The sequence below is a fragment of the Equus przewalskii genome, chromosome 2 (genome assembly GCF_037783145.1).
Source record: "Equus przewalskii isolate Varuska chromosome 2, EquPr2, whole genome shotgun sequence".
In the NCBI taxonomy this organism is placed as follows: domain Eukaryota; kingdom Metazoa; phylum Chordata; class Mammalia; order Perissodactyla; family Equidae; genus Equus; species Equus przewalskii.
This window is the reverse complement of record NC_091832.1, coordinates 82,857,313-82,879,245: the sequence shown is the minus strand read 5'-3', so window position 1 is coordinate 82,879,245 and position 21,933 is coordinate 82,857,313. Positions and strand designations below refer to the sequence as shown.

The window sequence follows — 21,933 nt, the reverse complement described above, 5'->3', positions numbered from 1 at the left end:
TTTGTTTGCTTTTCATTGATTTCTGCTCTAATTTTCATTATTCATTTTTTTCTACTTGCTTTGCATTTAACTTGCTCTTTTTTTTTTTCTAGTTTCTAAAGGTAGAAGCTTAGGTTATTGATCTGAGGCATTTCTGTCTTTCTGATATAGGTACATAAAGCTATAAATTTTCTCCTAAGCACTACTTTAGCGCATCCCATAAATTTTGACATGTTATAACTCTGTTGAGTACAGAAACCCAAATCACTATCCTTCCCAGTCCCATGAGAGGAGGAGTGGCCAAAAAGCACCAAGGACTACATTGTAGAGCTGCAGCAGCATGTGTGGGAACAAAAAGAAAGGAGCTGCCAAGCCCAGGTATTCTTTAGGTGCTTGGAGGGACATAGGGGAGGAACTGGCACAGAATCTGGAGCAAGAAACCAAAGGAGAAAAAAAGCCACTCCAACCATCCCCTGTGGCCTAAACTTTCCCTCTCCCCTGTTCTTCACCAAGCTTCTAACTTGCAGGATAAGATGATCTCCTGGTAGCTGTTCTAACCCTTCATAAACAGGTGCTAAATTCCTTAGTTAATGCTCCTGTGAGAAAAAAAATAAATAAATGCCTGAATTCAGTGATAGGGTTGGGGAAAACACTAAAACGACATGTGGGTAGAGCCTTTGGGCTTATTCAACCTATTGTATGGCTTATAACTGGTATTGATGTGTATATGCTTATACTCTAAGTACGCATAAAATGTCAGAATATTCCAGATCAAGAAGAGCTACAGGCAGAAAAGTGATAGAAGGATTAACTCTCCTGCCATTTGCTATTAGTGGTAGGTCAGGATTTAGTACAAGTGTCTCTAGTGGTTAAATGACAGAAGCCTCACACCTAAACCAGAACCAGAAGACATAGCCCATAAACTGCAACAAAACCGAAGGGCCTGTTTGCCAGGGAGAGCTTGTTGATACTGTATGGACACATTCACAATATTCAACCCTCTGGCATCAAAAACTGCTCTTGCTAAATGCAATGGACACTTTTTAGTCTAGATCTTACTGGTTCCTCTTCAGATCTGAACTTCTTTAAATACTTTCATCCTTTGACATCACATTTTCCTGCATGTTTTTTTTGAGCCACTCCTGTTTTTGTTTTTGTTTCATTTTGTTTTTCTGAAGGGGGATGTGTTCTGTTTCATTTACCCGATGTTTAAATGTTATGGTTCCTCAGGATGCAGCCCTACTTCCTCTTGCCTGTCCTACAGTCTCTCCCCAGATAAGCTCATTCCTCTCATGGCTTCAAATTTCATCTAAATGGTAGTGATTCCCAATTACTACATCTTTCTTTTGAGCTCTAGGCATACATCTTTATATCTAACTTTGATGTGAATTAAGGCTGCCCCAGCTAGAGAAGCCCAAGGTGATCTGGCCTACATGCCAAACTATATGACCCAGTGGAGTTTTTTATGGTATGAATTAGGGCTGCCCCAGGCAGAGAAGCCCAGGGCATCCTCACCTACATGCCGATCCATATGGCCAGATTCGTATCTAAAAATTATATGACCGCACAATAACCAGACCCCATCTGCACTGAAATCATTTAATGACTTTTTACATCATCCCTTTTTTTCCCAGTAAAAATAAGTCACATACCCATGCCTTACAAAATTAGCCCTAACCCTCAACTCAGGGCAGCAGCAGGAGCTCTGACTGCCCATGGGTCCTGTTCCCATGCAGCAGCAGCAACAGCTCTTCACTGCCCATGGGTCCTGTCCCCATGCTATTCCATACTATTCTCTAAATAAAAGAGCACTATTGCCAGACCTTGAGAGTCCAAGAAATCTTTCTTTCGACTCCTCGGCTCACTGACCCCTCATCAACTTCCTATTCGACATTTCAGTCTGGACATCTTTCAGGGGTTTCAATTTCAATAGATCTGAAATTAAACTTCTCATTTTCTGTCCATATGCAAATTCCTCCCCACAATCCCAACCCTAACCACGGCGGAGATGGAGGGGAATATGTACAACTACTCCTTCTCCAGCATTCCCAACCTCAGTAAATGTCACTGAACAGCTCAAGCTGAAACTTGGGGAGACACACTGGACACCTCTCTCTCTTATCGTCCCCCAAATCTAACTAATCTCCAACTCACATAAATGATATTTTCTCAAAATCTGTAAACAAGGATGTCTCTCTTCAATGACACTATCACCATCACATATCACCTGGATCTCTAGAATAAGCTCCTAACTGTCTCCGAACTAACACCCTCTTCCTAAGATCACTAAGTTCCAAAGATGCTTGCCCTTCAACATTTCTTAAAACACGGAAGCTCGCTTTTGTTTCAGGGCCTTTGCATATGCTATTCCCTCTGTCAAAGGTTAACTGATTGGATTCTGTTCCTTCAAGTCAAAACTTAAAAGTCACATAGGAAGACATTTCTGACCACCTTATCTAAAGCACCTCGTCTTCATCCACTAACCCCTATCACAACACCTTAATTATATCCTTCCTGTCACTTACGCGATTATTTATTTTGTTTACATATTTGTTTAAACATGTGTGGGCAAGATGATATCTATCTTGTATGTTGCTGGGTGACTGATAATAAGTGCTGAAGATCTATTAAAGGGACTGATTTAATGAATTAAGACTTTTAGCTTTCATTAACTGTGAGAAAACATTACAAAGAGTTCTCAAGTATGATAGATACTGGGTGATGAATAAAACTTTTCATAAATAAAGAGATAATCAGGAGAAAAAAAGACGTTTTTATTAAGATAAGAAAATCTACTATGCCATTCTGAGTTCCTTCTATCTGAACCCTGCAACTCCTCATTGAATTACAAAATTACCTAATCAAAATCCTTACTGGCATTGGAAAGCAACTATTGCTTATAAGCCAGAAAGGCCAATTTATGTGCCCTGTTTTCATAAAAGTTGTAATCTGTGGTAGTTTTAAAATAAGTCCACAAATTCTTTGATACCTTCTCCTCAGGAAGTGGAGCTTGATTCCCCTACCCTGGAGCCTGGGCTGTGTTTAAAGACTCACTTGTAACAAATACAAGGCAGCAGAAATGATGGAATGTGACTATAACGCGGAGGTCATAAAAAGACATTGGGGCTTCTGCCTAATTCTCTTGGGTCATTTGCTCTAGGGCAAGCCAGCTCCAAGGTCCTGTAGATATTCAAGCAGTCTATGGAGAGGCAGACATGGTAAGGAACTGAGTCCTGCTGCCAAGAGGCATGTAAGTCTTCCAGCCCCAGGATGACTGTAGCTTCTATTAACATCTTGACTGTTGTTTGTGTATTCTATTTTAATTGCATTTGTAATAAGATATTATCTGAAGAAAATGAAGTAAACACTAATCAAAAACAGCTCAAATCAGTACAAAATTAGGTACGCTAAAAGTAAACTGTAAGTTTCTACGGCTAACATGTTTCGATCAATAGAAAAATCCCAGTGTTCACTCTTTCCCCAGTCCTTCAATTAGTTAACTAAATTGTATTGATGACAAGTCGATACCTAATATGAAAGAAAATAATTAATGATGGTGCTAAACTGACCAGCACACAGGAAAGATATGCGTACCCCTACACTCTCCCAATTCCCTATACCATGAGACATATGTTGGCATTTTAACATTCCTCTCAGGTAGCTATTAAGTTACTTTCACCCATATAAATACTGATTATTAAGTTCATATGTATACAAAAATTAATATTTGAATTCTGATTTACCAGAGGTTAAATATAAAAGTTTTTAATTAAATATATTTTGGTTACTAAATCCTTAACATATGGATTTGACATTTATACCAATAAAGAAAAAAATTACAAGAAATATGATGTAATAAAGCAAAATCTAATCATTTTTATCAAAGTGATAAACAATTTTAATCTGATTTATCATACACATTAAGCAATAATAGTGCATACGTAAATGAGTATGCATAAACACTTTTGTAATTTAGATATTTTAAATGTAGTTTATTATTTAATGGTGTTTATTGAGATAAAAATTTAACATAATAACATTTACCAAACTTAAGTGCACAGTTTAATAAAGTTTAAATATACATATTTCTGTAACCACCATCACAGTCAAGACACATTCCAAAAAGTTCCCTTGTATCCCTTTGCAGCCAATTCCTTTGTCCCAATCCCTGGACCCTGTCAACCAATGATCTGCTTTCTGTCACTATACTGTTTTGCTTTTTCAATAATTTCATATAAATAGAATCATATCCCATGGCTATGATGTAAGTAGTCCACGGTGCCTAACTTCCTTTACTTAGCATAATGCTTTTGAGATTCATCTATGTTCTTGCATGTATCAGTAGTCAATTTTTTTTCATTTCTGAGTAGTATTTCATTGTGTGGATGCAGATCAACCTGTTTATCCATTTACAGTTGATGGATGTCAGAAACATTTCCAGTTTGGGACTATTATGAATAACACTGCTATTAATATTTGCTTAAAAGTGGATGTGTGTATGTCTATTTTTATTATTCTTAATAAACACCTAGGAGTGAAATTAATAGGACATAAATTAAGTAGATATTTAACTTTATAAGAAGACTGGCAAATTGTATTCCAAAGTGACTATACTAATTTGCATTCCTACTAGCATGGTTCAAGAGTTCCTGTTTACATTCTTTATCTTTTTCTGTTTTTGAAAATCAGGTTTATTGAAGAATAGTTTACATAGCATAAAATTCATCCTTTTTAGGTGTACAAGTTTTGCAAAACAAATACAGTTGTTTAATACACAATAATCAACGTATGCAATATTTCCATGATATCAAAGGTATCCTCCTTTATAATTAATCCCCCTTTCTTGACCCACAGCCCCTTGCTACCAGTGATCTGATTTCTGTTCAAATAGTTTTGTTTTTTCCAAAATGTCATATAAACGGAATCATATAGTATGCAATCTTTTGCGTTGGCTTCTTACACCTAGCATAATACTTTTAAAATTCATCCATGTTGTTCCATGTATCAATAGTTCTTTCTTTTTTATCACTGAGTAGTATATTCTAGTGTATGGACATATCACAACTTGTTGATTCACTAATTGATGATCATCTTGACTATTTCCAATTATTTTGTAATTATGAATATAGCTGCTACAAATATTCATGAATAGATCATTGCATGAATATAATTTTTCCATTTCTCTCGGGTAAATGCCTTCAAATGAGACTGTTGGGATGTATGATATGTGTATGGTTAATTTCATATGAAACTATTTCCAAAGTAGCCATATCACTTTACTTTCCCATCAGCAACCTGTGAAGTTCCAATTACTCTGCATCCTTACTAGCTCTTGGTATTGTCAGTTTTTAAAAAGTCATTCTAATCGGTGTCCTATGGGATCACACTGTGGTTTTAATGGGCGTTTCTCAGATGACTAATGATGTTCGGCATCTTTTCATGTGTTTGCTACTTGTATCTATTTTTTGTTGAAGTGTCTATTCAAATCTTCTGATTATATTGTTAACCAGGTTGTTTGTCTTGTTATTAACATTAGTTTCTTATATATCCTGGATATGAGTCCTTCATCACAAATGAGTTGTGCAAATATTTTAACTGAATCTGTAGTAATTCCTTTTATTTTCTTAAGAGTGTCTTTCAAAAGCAAATGTTTTTCACTTTGAAGGCCAATTAATGAATTTTTTTTGAGTCTTATCCAAGAAATCTTTGCCTAACGAGAACACAACAATATTTCTCCTACATTTTCTTTAGGAAGTTTAACTTTTAGCACTTATGTTTAGGTTATGTTACTTTTTCTTTTTCTATGTTAAATTTTGAGTTAATCTGTAGGTGAGGAAAGGGGTGAGTTATTTTGTGTTTGTGCATGCATATCCAATTGTTGACCACCATTTGTTGAAAAAACTATCTTTCCACATGGACATATCTTGATGCATTTGTTGAAAATTAAACTGGCCATTTATGTGTGTGTCTGTTTCTGGACACTATTCTAGTCTATTGATCTATAAGTCTACTTTACACAAATACCAAACTATACTAATCGATGTAACTTTATATTAAGTTTTGAAATCAGTCAGTAAAAGTCCTCCAATTTTGGGGCTGGCCCTGTGGCCGAGTGGTTAAGTTCGCGCGCTCCGCTGCAGGCGGCCCAGTGTTTCGTCAGTTCGAATCCTGGCCGCGGACATGGCACTGCTCATCAGACCACGCTGAGGCAGCGTCCCACATGCCACAACTAGAAGAACCCACAACGAAGAATACACAACTATGTACCGGGGGGCTTTGGGGAGAAAAAGAAAAAAATAAAATCTTTAAAAAAAAAAAGAAAAGTCCTCCAATTTTGTTTTTCTTTTTCAAAATTGTTTTAGCTATTCTAGATATTTATATTTCCACTTAAATTTTAGAATCAGCTTGTCAATTTCTCCAAAAGAACCTAGAAGATTTTGGATAGGGGTGCTTTGAACCTATAGATCAATTTTGGAGAGAACTGATATCTTAATAATATTGAGTCTTCCAGTTCCTGAATATGGTATAGTACAACTTTCCATTTTTAGGTTTCTTTAATTTCCCTAAATAGTGTTTTATAGCTTTCAATCAAGAAATCTTATAAATATATTTTCAAATTTATCTATAGGTATTTAATTTTTTGATACTATTTAAATAGTACTTTTAGTTTCAATTTCCAATCATTCATTGGTAGTGTACAGGAATAAAATTCAATCTTGTCTATTGACTCTGTAAGCTAAAAAATAAGTAAACTCATTTATTAATTCTAATGGTATTTTTTTTTCCTGTAGATTCCCTGGGAATTTGCACATAAACAGTCATGTACATCTACTAATAAAGACAGCTTTATTTCTTCCTTTCCAATCAAGACGGTCTGCAGTTTCCTATTCTGGTAAGGCCTTTATGTGGATTTGGAATTCAGGTGATGCTAGTGTCATAGACTTTGGAAATTTATCCTTCTTTTCTGTCTTCTGTAAGATCTGCCTAGAAATGGTATTATTTCTTCAATAAACATTTCATAGAATTTGCTGATAAAACTATTTGATCTATGAACTTTATGTTAGAGGTCTATTAGAAAATCTTTAACTACAAATTTAATTTCCTCTGTAGAGCTATTATTATTAAGATTATCCATTTCTTCATTGTAGTGTATTCAGTGTATTCATTCACTGATAGTTTGTGTCTTTCAAGGAATCTGTCCATTCACATCAGTTGTCTAATTAAGTAGCATAAATTTCTTCATAATGTTTCCTTATTTCCCTTTTAATAATCTGTATGATCTATAGTGATGCCCCCTCTTTCATTCTTGATATTGGCAATTTGTGCCTTCGTTTTTTAATTTTTTTTTTTGAGGAAGATTAGCCCTGAGCTAACATCTGCTGCCAATCATCCTCTTTTTTTTGCTGAGGAAGACTGGCCCTGAGCTACCATCCGTGCCCATCTTCCTCTACTTTATATGTGGGACACCTAGCACAGCATGGCTTGACAAGTGGTGCCATGTCTGCACCCAGGATCCAAAACCAGTGAATCCTGGGCCACCAAAGCAGAATGTGCACACTTAACCACTGCGCCACCAGGCCAGCCCCTGTGCCTTCTTTCTTTTGCTTCATCAGTCTTGTATAGATATTACATTTATTAATCTTTCCAGAGAAACAATTTTTCATTGCATTGATTTTCTTTTCTTGCTTTTGATTTCCTTTTCATTGATGCTCTGCCTTTATGATTGTTTTCTTTTTTCAGCTTACTTTGGTTTACATTTGCTCAACTTTTTCTAGTTTTTTCACACAGAAGTTCAGTTGACTCAAAATAAAACAATACACTAATAATCATCATTTACTATGAAACATAAAACACAAAGTCATGCACTTCAAAACAAGTAGAACAAATATTAATGCAGATTATTTTCCACATTTTTCTCATATAAAATAGTACCTGGTTTGAGGCAATCCAAAACTGGTTCCAATACCAACACGAGGTAGATAGTTAACAACTTTCTTTACTGTTGCAGGGTCTGGGAAGTTGAACATTACAGCAACTATGAAAAATATTTTATAAAAATTAGAACATAATATGATTTCCTTTCTGGAAAACTGAATTCTTGGTCCTGTAAAATATTTGCTCCTGGTTCAGGTATTTATTAAATACAATTCTTACCATATTACTTTTATTACAGCATTTATCAAGGTTTAGGATTAGCATGCCAGAGGTGAAATTCATTTTACTTATAAACTCCTTTACCATAGTGAGTGCCTTCTGTAAATACTGTCAAAAGTTCTAACAATTGCTTTTACATTAATGTGACATGAAGTTGAGATTACCTAGCTACAACTCTGAAGTTACAAAATGGAATTTTGGCAAGTTAAATATATACCTATGAATTTCTATTAGGAACTAATTAAAAATTTAAGTGTATATAGTTAACAATCTAACACCAGAAAGCCTAAAGTTGTAGCTACTAACCTGTCAGTTATGTTTATTTCCAATGATGACCAGTTTAAAAAATATTCTCTTTACAATGTCTATATGTTTATACTTTATATGTATTCCCTAAAGCACACTATTTTTATAAAGGGGAAAAAATGTGTGCATGGAATGTATATTATTATGTGCAGATTTTTTAAATGACAACTTGTAGATTATAGAAAGAGAAAATAAGAAAATTTCAACCTACACATACAACTCCTATATACAAGGAGTAGGTAAAGTAAGTCACTAGGTTTTATACATTCTCCCTCCTATGTCTCCAATTGTACCCATCGATGCTTTTCCTTCAAGTTCACCTTGTCTCCCCTTCTTGTCTTAATGAATTTCACCAAGTTACATTCTAAACCCACAAATTGAATTTCAGTTCTTTCAAGAATGATGTAATACAAAGCAACCAGGACAGTTTAGTACCATTTTCTGATGGCTCCTTTATAAGTGGCAATAGATCAGACAAAAGATAAATAAATGTATGAATCATTTGATTACCCTCTCACCTCTCCAAATGTGGCCACCTTCCAGGAGTTTAAGCATCAGTGCAATGTTGAGGATATCAAAATTCCACAACTTATTAAATGGTTAGTTATTCCTCATATTTATAAAGGTTTTCACCAATTTGTAATATGGCCAGAAAAATAAAACTACTACAAATAATTCCAAGAATGACCAAGGAGGGAAAAACCATGAATATGCACTTAGTTCAAAAAGAGGTCAGTAGGACAGAAGGTGGACTATAAAATACTATCTAAATGGAAACAATATGGCATGTTTAAAAATGAAATCTTAAAGAGATGGAGGTTAGCTTTGTAACAATATACTTCTGCGGCATATTACCTCTGTTTGCCATAAAGATCTCCAGGGCTGTACTTTGCAAAAGATAACGACGAGAAAAGATTGATCTTATCTCTGTGAACAGCCATTTTCCATGCAGCCCTTCTGTATAGGCCAGAATCTAGTTGAGGAAAAAAACAATCCCAAGTAAGTAACAATAGTAGAAATTTCTTTTTTGTTTTTTCTCCCCTCCAATTAAAACAGAAAATACTCTATTAAGAAAAATAATTTCTAAGAATAGAATGAACAGTTATTGAAACAATTTGGAGGGAGACTAAGAAAATAGATTGCAATTTGTGGGAAAAAAGCTTAAATGAAAAAGCAGAGTAAAATTGTAAAACATCTGTTTATAAATATACTTGGGGACTTTCTAAAGCAATGATGTAACCTATTTCTTTTTAGGAAATACATATTGCATTATTTATTGATTCATTTTTGAGTCATATTATGGCAAGTAAAGTTTTAGGTAAAACCTTAAAAAGGCAGACTTCAAAAAAATGTCATACATGCTTACAGATCACATATACAACTCAGGCTCATATAATATGATTGTAATGTACACAAAAGTATTTTTTATATACTTTAAAAAACATATTTAAGTTCATAAATTTAAAAAATCATACTTTTAAGGTGACTGTTAAGACAACAGTCACTCACTCAGAAAGCATGAAGACTCAGTGTATAAGAAGTTAAGTATCATTTTGTCACTAGGCTAAACAGAAACCTGCAAATGAACTCAGCATAATCTCTCTATGGAGTAGGTGGTTGCCAGAGTAACTTGTTACGATTCTTGTCAACCCATGTGACAGATGCAGTAGTTTAGAATGCTTTGCTAACTCAAAGTAATCCTGTCTTTAGTCCTCAACCAGCTCGTTGCTTTTTAAAAAGTTCATTTGAAAAGCTTAATCATTAAGGTGTTAAAGGGAAACCAGATTTGGAATTTCTCTACACCAGTACTTCACATAATATTAATTAAAAAGATGATATGTATCTGCTATCAAAACCTGATGAAAATCCATGAAAGCAAATTAAGTCAAAAAATTAAGATATATCTCTCAAAAGTAACTGGCACTAAAAAATACAAATAAAATAACATTTGATTATGATACTGTATTGTAGGGACAAAGATGGGATAAGCAAAGAGAAAAAACAATGAATAGTAAGAATAGTTCCTACACAAACTTTGTTCTTTTCTCATTTCCATTTTTCTAGATCTTAACTACAAACAAATCTATATTGCTCAATGTACCCTTATTTAATTCACTAAGTAAGTATTTAGATTTTTCTACAGAAATGTTGCTACATCTGGCACCAGAGGACCTAAAAATGAAAGAATGGGCACAACTCTAAGGCTCAGTGTTTTTTGAAAAACAGAACAAAAATTCAAAGGACCAAACAACTAAGCACACTTTCAGTTTTAAAATTTGTGATAGAAATGAAAAGTTCTCATCACAAGAAAAATAATAGAATTAGTGATAGAGAAATCCTACCAACTTTTTTATACAACCAATACCTGTGTAAGTAAGATCAAGAGAAAGGGACAGGAAAAGAGAGGATAAAAATATGACTATTACCCTCGAGATTTTTTTTTAAAGCAGAGGTTGCCTGTATCCCTTTTTTCTCACCACCAGTACAAGTCTCCAGAGTCTGCAGTGTCCTCCTACTTGGTCTCTCTCCTTCTAGTCTTACCTCTAGAGTCTAGCATGACGACAGGAGCCAAAGAAAATTTTTTTTTAAAATATAAATCGGATCACATCACTTGTATATTTAATACCACCCAGTGGCTTCATATTACATGTATAATAAACTCTGAAGCCCTTCATAATTGTCTATACAGCCTGACATCTGGGATTCTCTGACAAGCCCAATTCATTCTTCCTCAGGGCCTTTATCCTTGTTTTCTCCTCTGCTTGGAATGTTCTCCTTCCAAATCTTTGGGCTCACTCTCACATTTAGATTTCTGCTCAAATGCCTCCTCAGAGAAGCCACAGGATCTAAACCCCACTTCCTCCATTACCACCTCATCCTACCCAAATTCATCAGATTTCCTCCATAACACTTATCACTACCTGAAATTAGAGTATTTGCTTGTTTTTCTATTGCCTCTATTCAGCACTAGAATACCAGAATCTAAATTCTATAAGAGCAAAGACATTGAATACATTCTATTTCCATTTTCTAAAACAATGTCTGATACAAAGTAGATCAATGAATCAATGAATGGCAACCTAAGCGCCATATATGGTCCAAATTCATTTTGTTTGGGTCATATGATATTTTAAAATTTCAAGTAGTTGAAAATACTTGAGAAAATGGATATTTACATAAATATTCAGATTTCTGGTTTCTTAGGAAAAACTGGAGTGTCTGTCAAATCTAGACCTATATGCCACATGGTAACAACTGGTATGCACTCTCCATTTTGGCAGTTGGCACTCATTCACTCACTTACCATTGTTTGCACAGTTTCCATGGCATTTGAGTTTGCCACCCAGGATTTCTCAAATAATAGAGAATCCAATATATGTTCTGTAACATATACAGTCCACTATATCCAACTATTTATAGAGAAAATGAGGCCCAGACAAGTTAAATACTTAATACAAAGTCCCTTGGGAAGTTAGTGGCAGAGCATGGCCTACACTGAGGCTTTCTAATCCAAAAGTCCAGAGCTTCCATATATATCTCACATTGTCACAGTTCTAAAAAAGAGTTGAAATGTTTGTTAAACCAGAACTCAACTCATCAGAAACTTTAATGAACTACATTTGTTTTCCTACACTTGGGTTATAGGTGAAAGAGGAAAACCAAAAGAAAACAAACAACAAAGGAACCTTTAAGTTCTGTGATATACTAAGACTACTATACACTGATCTGAAAATTCTACCTTTTATATCTATAGAGCTATATAATAAGACCTGTTGCTCACAATGATGACATCAATCATTGCAAGATTTAATTAAAGATTTAATTATGTTCTAGGATAAACCAATTATCAGAAGAAATAAGTACAGTCATGCACCTCACAACAACATTGTGGTCAATGATGCACATATGACAGTACCATAAGATTAGTACCAGGTAGCCTAGGTGTGTAATAGGCTATCCCGTCTGGCTTGGTGTAAATACACTTTATGATGTTTGCACAATGACAAAACTGCCTAATTATGCATTTCTCAGAATGCAATCCTGGCATTGTGACACATGACTGTATGCTAAAATATTGTTACAGTATTTTTAATGTACTGCAATAGTTATCCAATTAATCAAAAAATTCAGTTTATATCCCATTCCTTTAAGCAGTATGGTTATTTAAAAGTCTACTTAAAATTCAGCAAGTAGTATGCTCCCTTAAAATTTCTTTTATTACCAAATGTCAAACATAGTCAAAACTACAGAAAATGACATAAGCCCCATGTACCTACCATTCAATCTTATAAAACCCTAAAATTTTGCCACATTATTGCATATATTGTTAAAATTAATAAAACACTACAGTGTTGAAATTCCCATTAATAACCCTTCCTGATCCCATTTTCCTCTTTCATCAGAGCTAATAACTATCTTTATTTTGAGGTTTATCATTCCCATGTAAGCATTTACGCCATTAGTTCATATACATCCATAAATAATACCCAGATTATTTTTGTATGTTTTCAAACCTGATATAAATGGTGTGCTACTGGAATGTATGACAGAGTGCTTTCAAAGTTAAATATAAGCAGGACTAGTGATGTCTTAAAACTCAGAGAAAGAGAAACAGGAGGAGAGACAAAAAATTGTTAAAAATTGCCAAAGGTATCAAAAATTAAAATCTTACACAAAAAAACTAACCTGTCTTTTAAAAAAAATAGCAAATGAAATTCTATACTTACGGTCAAGGTAGTTAGGGTTTAAAATAGAAACAAAGAATCTCTTAACTAACAGAATTAGTGGCTGAAATTGATATACTAACATTTCTTTAAAGTATTTATTAGGAAAAGGTGTCAGTACTGAAAAGCAGCTGAGGCCGAGCTAAGCAAGAGGTTTATTTCTTATTGGAATAGTATACTCCTGGTCCGAGGCTTCACTTCAAAGTCTCTAGAGTTCAATTAAAACTGGATTAGGTAGAAGCAGACCCTTCTTTCGGACTTTCTGTTCACTGAAACTCTACATACACTGACAGCACCCTAGACAGAGGTCTAGCCCTCCAATGAATCAGTTGCTATGGAAACTGTATCATTACCATTGCTCTGCAGTTATGACCCCAAGTCTAGAACAGCTTGAAAGCTTAAGCCCACAGGATTCTCTTTGAATGTTTACCACGTTGTTTTAATATTGGTGTTATTATTACTAGTGAATGCAAGTTTCATTTTTAATAATTCGTTTCAACAAAGATGGTTTATTAGTTAAATGGTGAGATATGGGAGTCAGAGAGGAAAGAAATAAATCAGTATTTAATTATTTATATATATAAATACATACATATATACACACATATATATAAGTACATATATACTATTTCTTTATATTAAAAAAAAGTATCTTCTTTAAAATTTTTATCTCAAAATTGTGCCTTCTGAAAAAGGATATATGTTCCCCAAATAACAAACACATTTCTTTCTTCTACCTTTCAAATAACACACTATGAACACACGAAAACTTTTTCACCCTGTTGCATTTATTAACTTGAAAGTAAAGCATTTTTCACTTTCCCTTTAACCATTAATTTTGAAAAGTGTATAAATTTATCTAAATAAAACTTTCTTTTGTTTTCTCATCCTCATGAAAGAACAAAAATATAAACCTGCATTTATTGCCCAACTGCATGATAGTCTTATTTACTGAATATCAGGCCTTTTTAAAACGTAGATTTAAAATAGTCTCCAGAAAATAAAGTCATATTTGTTTTACTTAAGAAAAAAGGTTTTGTTTTAAAAACTACAAAAACTACCCTCAATAAATTTAATTTTAAAATTCTTTTTTAAGGGAAAAATACTAAAAGGTGATAAAATGTGTTACTTCAAAAATAAGAAATGTTTACACGGGAGTATGCATATATATAATCAACAAAAGATGTTTTTAAAAATACTATTTTTAACGTTTAAAACTAGGATTTCATATTTTAGTTCCAAATATTCGCCAATTTTTGAAGAGGTTTTACTCTTTCAGACAATTCTGTATTAATTTCTGAAGAATTTGATAATAAAAGTAAAATTAGATAATATATGTCAACAATAGTACTTAAAATTTCACAACAAAACCATTTCCAAACTATATAAATATATTTAACATCAAGAAAAATGTTTTAAACTTAGTATACCAAATGCAAACTAACTATGCCGTCAATTAAGCAATGACAACACTGGTAGGCAAGTCTAGAAAAATATTCATATCCCATTTTCATGGAACATAATTTTAAATTAGTCAGAAAGATTATACTTTAATATGAAAAAACAGTAAATATTTAAAACATATTTTAAGTGAAAACACATATTGAAAAATATTCTAATATCAACTCACCACTAAATACACGTGCAATATGTTTTATTGACAATATTTGAAATTTTAACTAACTAGTTGAAAGTAATTTTAATTAAGTATTTTACAGTTGTACCACTCTATTATTAACATAGTTTTTGGATTTTGCTGCAAACGATGTTCTCTGAAACTTAATGTCAAAGCATAGCACTTAATTTATTCAAATAATACTGAATTCTAATTGGTTTAAGGATTTACTTTATCACCAATCATAGAACTCTTAGCTTTAAGTTTTCAAAGATACATTATTAAAATTAAACATAGAGATCTTTCTAAAAAATGACATATAATTGACTCTGGTAGAAACTTCAAGATGGTAATTTTGTTATTAACTATGTATCTATGCATACATAGAATGTCCTCAAATTTTGAAAAGAACAGAACAATGATAACAAAAATATGAAAGTTATGAATATGAAAGAAAATTACCTTTTAAATTAGTTATGAGTTATTTAAATTTTTTCCATCTATATAGTAAATTTCCTCCTTCTGCTTACTAGTGCTACAATGCAGTACAGTATTCTCCTTAGCATTTTCATGGGTGACAAATTCAATTAAACATATTCATTACTCTAATGTTCTACTTGGCAGTTTAGTCAGTATGAAAAATTTAAAATATATAAATAAAATGCTATGTGACCTCTGTATTGATTGGACTAAAATGGTTTTAGCCTGGGTGTGGAGGATGGGGCAGCTGGGAGGGGCAAGAAGGGAGCATACAAACACATACACTCTTATGTTTTCTCTTCCAATTACTGAGGGAGATGATAAAACCACAGCAAATGATGTATCAGCTCATTTTATCTTATCGCTTTGGGGCTAGGTGACAATGAAGTTCATATTTCACTGGCTCCCATTGAAGATTGTGAAAATTACTTGCCCTCATGACCTGAAATTTCACTAGAAGACAGAAATTTCTCTTCCGCAAAGTAATGCAATTTTTCAGATGTCAACCTTTAGCCCAGCTTTAAAAATTAATTTCATTTATATTAACCAATGATATTGATATTTTCACAGAAGGCTCTTTGATACATGAAGCACTGACTGGCAAATTGATGTTGCTTGAGATGGGTAAAACTATTTTATTTTAAGCTGCTATGGCAGATTTATGGCAAAGTGAAATTCCCATTTCATAATTTAATATTTGTGCTGGAGTGATGCACCTCTAAGCCCTTGGCCTGTAAATAATTCAGTGTTTAGTTGGTTCTGTTTTATTTTCAATATTCTTCGGGTTAAAAATAATTTGCATTCTAAATGATGTATCATAAAAGCCATCTCTTATTGAGCTAACATTTAATATATATCTTAATAAATCAAAAGCCAAATGTGGTAATGAAGAAGCAGAACAAAGCAGATATTTATCCACCATCCAACTAATTTCTAAGTTAGTTTTCCTTTAATTTAAGCTGTATTTCAGTCTGATTTTTCTGAGAGAAGATAAGAATTGAAAATATACCACAAAAGGATATTAAGGAACAATATTAAGGAAGAGGAATGTATCTTACTTTATTTTTCATAGCTGCACACGTGGTAAAAGCTAGGTACTACATTTTCAGTAAAACAGTAGAATAAACTTAAGTACTCAAATTAAAAGAGAGATATTTGGCTTTGCAGGTACCTTTTAAGACAAAACATAATATAAACAAAGCTACAGTGTCAATTTTATCATGAACAGGGAGTGAAAATGTTCCATTTGATTTTAATATGATATAGAAATTACCCGGTATCTGTACCCCCCAAAATTTCAATATTTTGGAGTACTAAAAATGCTACTAAAAGATATACAGTCTAGTAGCTTAGCCAAGTTTTTATTACCTTTATCCAGTAAGGAGTTTTATCTAATTCAAATAATGCCTTGAGAAGACAATCATTACACCAATACTCTTTTATTTTATTATTAAGGATAAATATGCATAAATTCATTCATTAATTTATAGTCTCAAAATGAGAAAAAGGCCAAGAAAGACATGTCTCTAATTTAGCTACTTCTCCTCAAAATGGTTTAATACCACTCTACCTAACTTTCTATCCTCAAAATCTTTTTTGTATAAATAATTTTGTATTTTGTAAAAAATACTTTTGTATTTTTATGCTAACAATATTCAAGTCGTTTTTCCTTCAAAAATGTTTAATTTTCCCTACTTGTACGATATGGGAAAAAATAGTAATATATAATTATGATTATTCCATTTAGACTGGAAAGATTCCTAGTCACTTCTCAAAAACTTTTGAGAATAACACGCTATTGTCACTGAATCCAAGCTCTAAAGTATTTTTGCCTAATATGTCACACACTGACTCTCTAAAGTCATGAGTTTTCTAGTGCTTAACAAAGAGTTAAATTTAAATCAGCACGAATAAAAATCTTTCTAATTTCAAACACAGTGGAATATTCTATAAATATTCGAACATATAAATAAAGCAAACAACAGACACAAACTTGTTTCTTCTCAATGCCAATTCTTATTTTATGCACTCAATCTCAATCTCAGACTGGTATCAAAAGCCCTCCATAGATATATGAACTAAACCTTCAAGTTAGAGTAATATCAGCCTATAGCTAGACTACTTATCTCTTCGTAGCAAATACAGTATGATTTGGCCACTGGAAGTTCGTCTGGTGATTACTTAAACTTATTAAATAAAAAAAATCCTTTGTTCATCTTCAAGAAATTTGCTTTTCTTCTTCAAACATAGCAGAGAATAGAAACAAAGAGCAAAATGGAAAGGAAAATGTTACAGAGAACTTTATGCTAAGAGCCTAAAATCCCCAGGACACTTTTTTCCTAATCTGAGGGAAATACTTTTCTACGTGTATTTTTTTTAGCTTTCTTCCTTATTAATTACTCAAGCTTCTTTAGCTGGAGTCAGTTATAAATGTACAGTTACCTATTTGCTCCCATAAGAGAGCATGAAATTAAACATTGTGCTTGCATTCAGCTTCAGACATAATCTTCCAAAAAGCTATTTTCTTAAAGGACCTATATTACACAGAACACTATGAATACAATTTAAATAAGATTTGGGGGTTAACCTGACTTCATTGCATAACTCCATAACATTATACACTGTCACTAGATTAGAGTTTCTACTTGACTGGAGTTCTTTGAGGCTAGGCCACTGGTCTTAGTCATCTTTCGATTCATAGTACATAGCACGGTTCCAGGAATACAGATATGTTGACGGACGGATGGAGGGCCAGCCCAATCTCACAAACTGCGTGCAATTTAAGATTCTGGGAACACACAAACACAAACATAGCACAAAGCAAAAAGAGGCAGAAAAACAAAATGGAAAAACTACAACATAGCATTTAAACGAAGTCAATTCAAGGGTCAGAGAGTACTGTAACTTCTGACCAAGATGGAGTAACAAGGACTGGATTTACCCTTATACATAAACAATACTTAAAACAGACATAACATGAAAAAGATTGTTTTCAAAACATTAAACATCAAGCAATGAAAGACAGTGATCCCTGAGGGACAGGAAAAAAAGTGGTGACACCTACTATTGCTCCAGCTCACTGCCTGGAGAGACTGCAGGCCCCGGAACAGGCAGATGTAACCTAGTTAGAATACACTGGTCTCCAGGAGTAGAGAAACAGCGTAGAGAACAGTGAGATCAAGGAGGCCAAGTTTGCCAGGCAGAGTAGCAAACTGGAGAGAACTGGAAAGAGAGAGCTCAGAGCTCCGGAGATCTGTAGCCTTCAGCTGAGTACTGACCAACCCATGTGTTTAAGAAAACAACCTGTGGCCAGTGAAAGAATCATTCCCCAAAATTACAGAGAACAACACCTAGAGCTCACATAGCCAGAGAAAAAAGAAACTTCATAATCCACGGAGTACTGGGTAGAGCACTCAGAAGAGTCTTAACTCAGCAGTGGGCAAAAGTCAGCCCTGGATTAAACATTGCTCTGGTTCTGCCTAACAAACCTTAAAAGCAAGACCCACATGGATCAAACTATTTCCAAGTAACTTAACTGTATTCCAGAATAATTAATTAAAATTTTTATGGAATACAAAAATATTTACCACACAACAGAATAAAATTCACCACAGTTGGTATTCAATTCAAAATTGCAAAAAATCAGGAAAATATGACCCAAAATGAGGAGAGAAAATAATTAATGACAACTGACACAGAAATGACACAGGTGATAGAATTATTAGAAAAGGACATCAAATCAGACAAAGCAGATTTTAGAGCAAAAAAATATTATTAAGGATAAAGAGTCATTTCATAATGATAGATCATTTTATCAAGAGTTCATAACTATCCTAATTGTCTATGAGCTGAATAATAGTGCTTTAAAATACATGAAGCAAAAACTGAAAGAAGTGAAATACGAAATACACAATCTAAAAATCCACAATTATAAACAGATTTCAACATTTCTTTCTCAATAATTGATAAAAACAAGTAGATGGAAAATCAGTAAGGATATAGAAGACTTGAACAAGATCATCCACGATGACCTAACTAACATTTATAGAAGAATCCATCCAACAACAGCAGAATATAAAGAGACAAAGACAGAGCATTTTGGGCCAAAAACCAAGTTGTAATAAATTCAGCAGATTCAAATCATATAAAGTATATTCTCTGACCACAATGAAATTAAATTAGAAATCAGTAACAGAATGATATCTGAAAAATTCCCCAAGTTTGAAAACTAAATAGCACACTTCTAAATTACCTATGGGTCTAAGAAAAAAAAATTAGAAAGTAGGTTGAACTGAATAAAAATGAAAATACAACATAGAAAAATCTGTGGAATGCAGCTAGAGCAGTGCTTACAGAGAAATTTCAACCACTAAACACCTATGTTAATGGGAAAGAAAAAACGTGTCATATCAATGATGCAGCTTGCACCTGAAAAAACTAGAAAAAATAAGAGTAAATTAAACCCAAAGTAAGCAAAAGAAAAGATAAAAATCAAAGTGAAAATCAATAAAATAGAAAACCAAAAATAATAGAGAAAAAAATCAATGAAACCAAAGACTGGTTCTTTGAAAAGATCAATAAAATTTATAAACTTCTAATCAGACTGATCTGGCAAAAAAGAGGGAAGACACAATTATCAATATTAGGTATGATATCAGGAATTATCAATGTGGGGAGAGAGGAAATAACACTACAGATTAAACATTAAAAGAATAATAAAAGAATATTATATACAACTTTATACCACTAAATTGGACAATTTTGATCAATGAACAGATTTCTTGAAAGACACAAACTACCGAAGACCCCTCAAGAAGAAACAGATAACATGAAGAGCACTATATCTATTAAAGAAATTGAATTCATAGTTTAGATCTTACATAAAGTAAACTCCAGGCCCACAGGGCTCCGCTGGTGAATTCTACCAAATATTTAAGGAAGAAATAGTACCAATGCTATACAAACTCTTCTAGAATATTAAAGAGGAGGGAATCCTTACCAACTCATTCTATGAGGTCAGCATTACCCATATATTAAAACCAGACAAAAGCATTATAAGACAAGGAAATCCAAGAAGCAGTCTCCACCTAAATATTTATGTAATTTCTCTGTCTTGAGACTTATTGTGGATACTCTATAAAATAAACAGACTAAATGCCTTCTCAAACTACCAAGAAACATTTTACCACTCCTGCACTTACACAAATTGTCTCTGAATGCACCCACCCCTCCATTTCTCAAAAACATCTACACCAGTTTTCTTTTGTCATGTATTCCAACTTGACCTCCTTTGGATTTTAGTAGGGTGGCTGAATTCTCAGCCTTCTCATTTCACACTGAGTGATTTCATCCATAACTATGCTTCTAATACCAAACCACACAGAGATGCAAGAATCTGGTGATAAGACATTAGAGGTGATTACCTCTACTTGGGGATGTCCAGTTTTGGAGCCCTTACTTACTAGATAGCTTACTTCTGATCACTTACTAGATAGCTCCACCACAATATCCTCTAAATTCTCAAATTCAACACATCCAAAAATGGACTCATATTGTCCCTTCAAGAGCTGTCATTAGTCCATTAGAGACTATTTTGGTAAACAGAGCCATAAATACCATGTACACCACACAGAAACCTGGTTCATCCTAAATCCTACATCTCATTCCTTTTGATCTCACTGATCTCTCAATCAGCAAGTTCAATTGATTCTATTTCCCTACCAGTACTTACATCCTTCTGCTCTTGGTCATATATACTGAATCTACTTTAGAACAAGTCTTTATCACATTTGAATGTTTTCATAGTCATATCTCATGTTCCAACCATCTCACACAACAAACAGTCCTTCAACCATGCTATGCTGTTTCATGCTTACATGACTTCCAATGTGTTGGAAGGATACCTCTTTTAATGAGCTTGGTAACGATGGTGAGAGTGGCTATATTACAGTAACAGTAGACAGTAATAGCAATAGGAGCAACAAATACAATTTAACTAGAGCTCATTATATGCCAGGATCTATGTTACGTGCTTTATTTCAATTAATTCTCAAAATGGCACTATGAAATAGGTATCATTTTCATCATTTCATAAATGAGAAAACAGTCTTTGAGAGGTTAGACGACTTAGTCAAAATCACACAACTAGTAAGTAGTGTAGCCAAGTCTATCAGACTTCTAACATTGTGCTCTAAGCCACTGCATAATACTTCCTCCATGGTGAACCTCTCATCCTTAAAGCCCAAGCCAAGGTTTTGTAAAACCTCTGACTACCCAAGCAGATTCAGTCATTCTCTACTTTGTCTTATCATAGGCCTAGACATTTATTTGTAAATATCTCCCTTACTAGACAATGAATTTCTTTAGGTGGACATACATACTACTTATTTTTGTAAACCTGAAGTATTTGGTATATTATAGAACTCAATAAATGTATACTCAATGAACAAATGATGAGATTATTTCAGTTGAAAACTAATTTTTCATCTTCCACTCTGCTTCTATAATTAGTTTCAAAACTGAATAGAAAAGAGATATCTAGACGGCTAAAATAGTGAACTTTGTGTCTCAGTTCCCAGTAAGGACATGTAGTAGGGACATGATGAAGGTTAGCAAAATTTATTGTTCCTGGAGAGAGTGGTTATAATGATCTCTCATAAGTAACTATCAAGTATA

At 33.5% G+C, this 21,933-nt stretch overlaps 1 protein-coding gene across 5 annotated transcripts in view; it reads right to left on the bottom strand.

Moving 5' to 3' along the window:
* LRBA (LPS responsive beige-like anchor protein) overlaps positions 1 to 21,933 on the bottom strand; it is a 706,265-nt gene that overhangs the window by 199,366 nt on the left and 484,966 nt on the right. For all 5 annotated transcript variants that reach the window (XM_070611607.1, XM_070611606.1, XM_070611608.1 and 2 more), the window contains exons 41-42: positions 9,295 to 9,412; positions 7,912 to 8,014 (exon numbers count right to left, since the gene is read on the bottom strand). In XM_070611607.1, the coding sequence (XP_070467708.1) occupies positions 7,912 to 8,014; positions 9,295 to 9,412 (221 nt within the window). The remainder of the gene's footprint in view (positions 1 to 7,911; positions 8,015 to 9,294; positions 9,413 to 21,933) is intronic.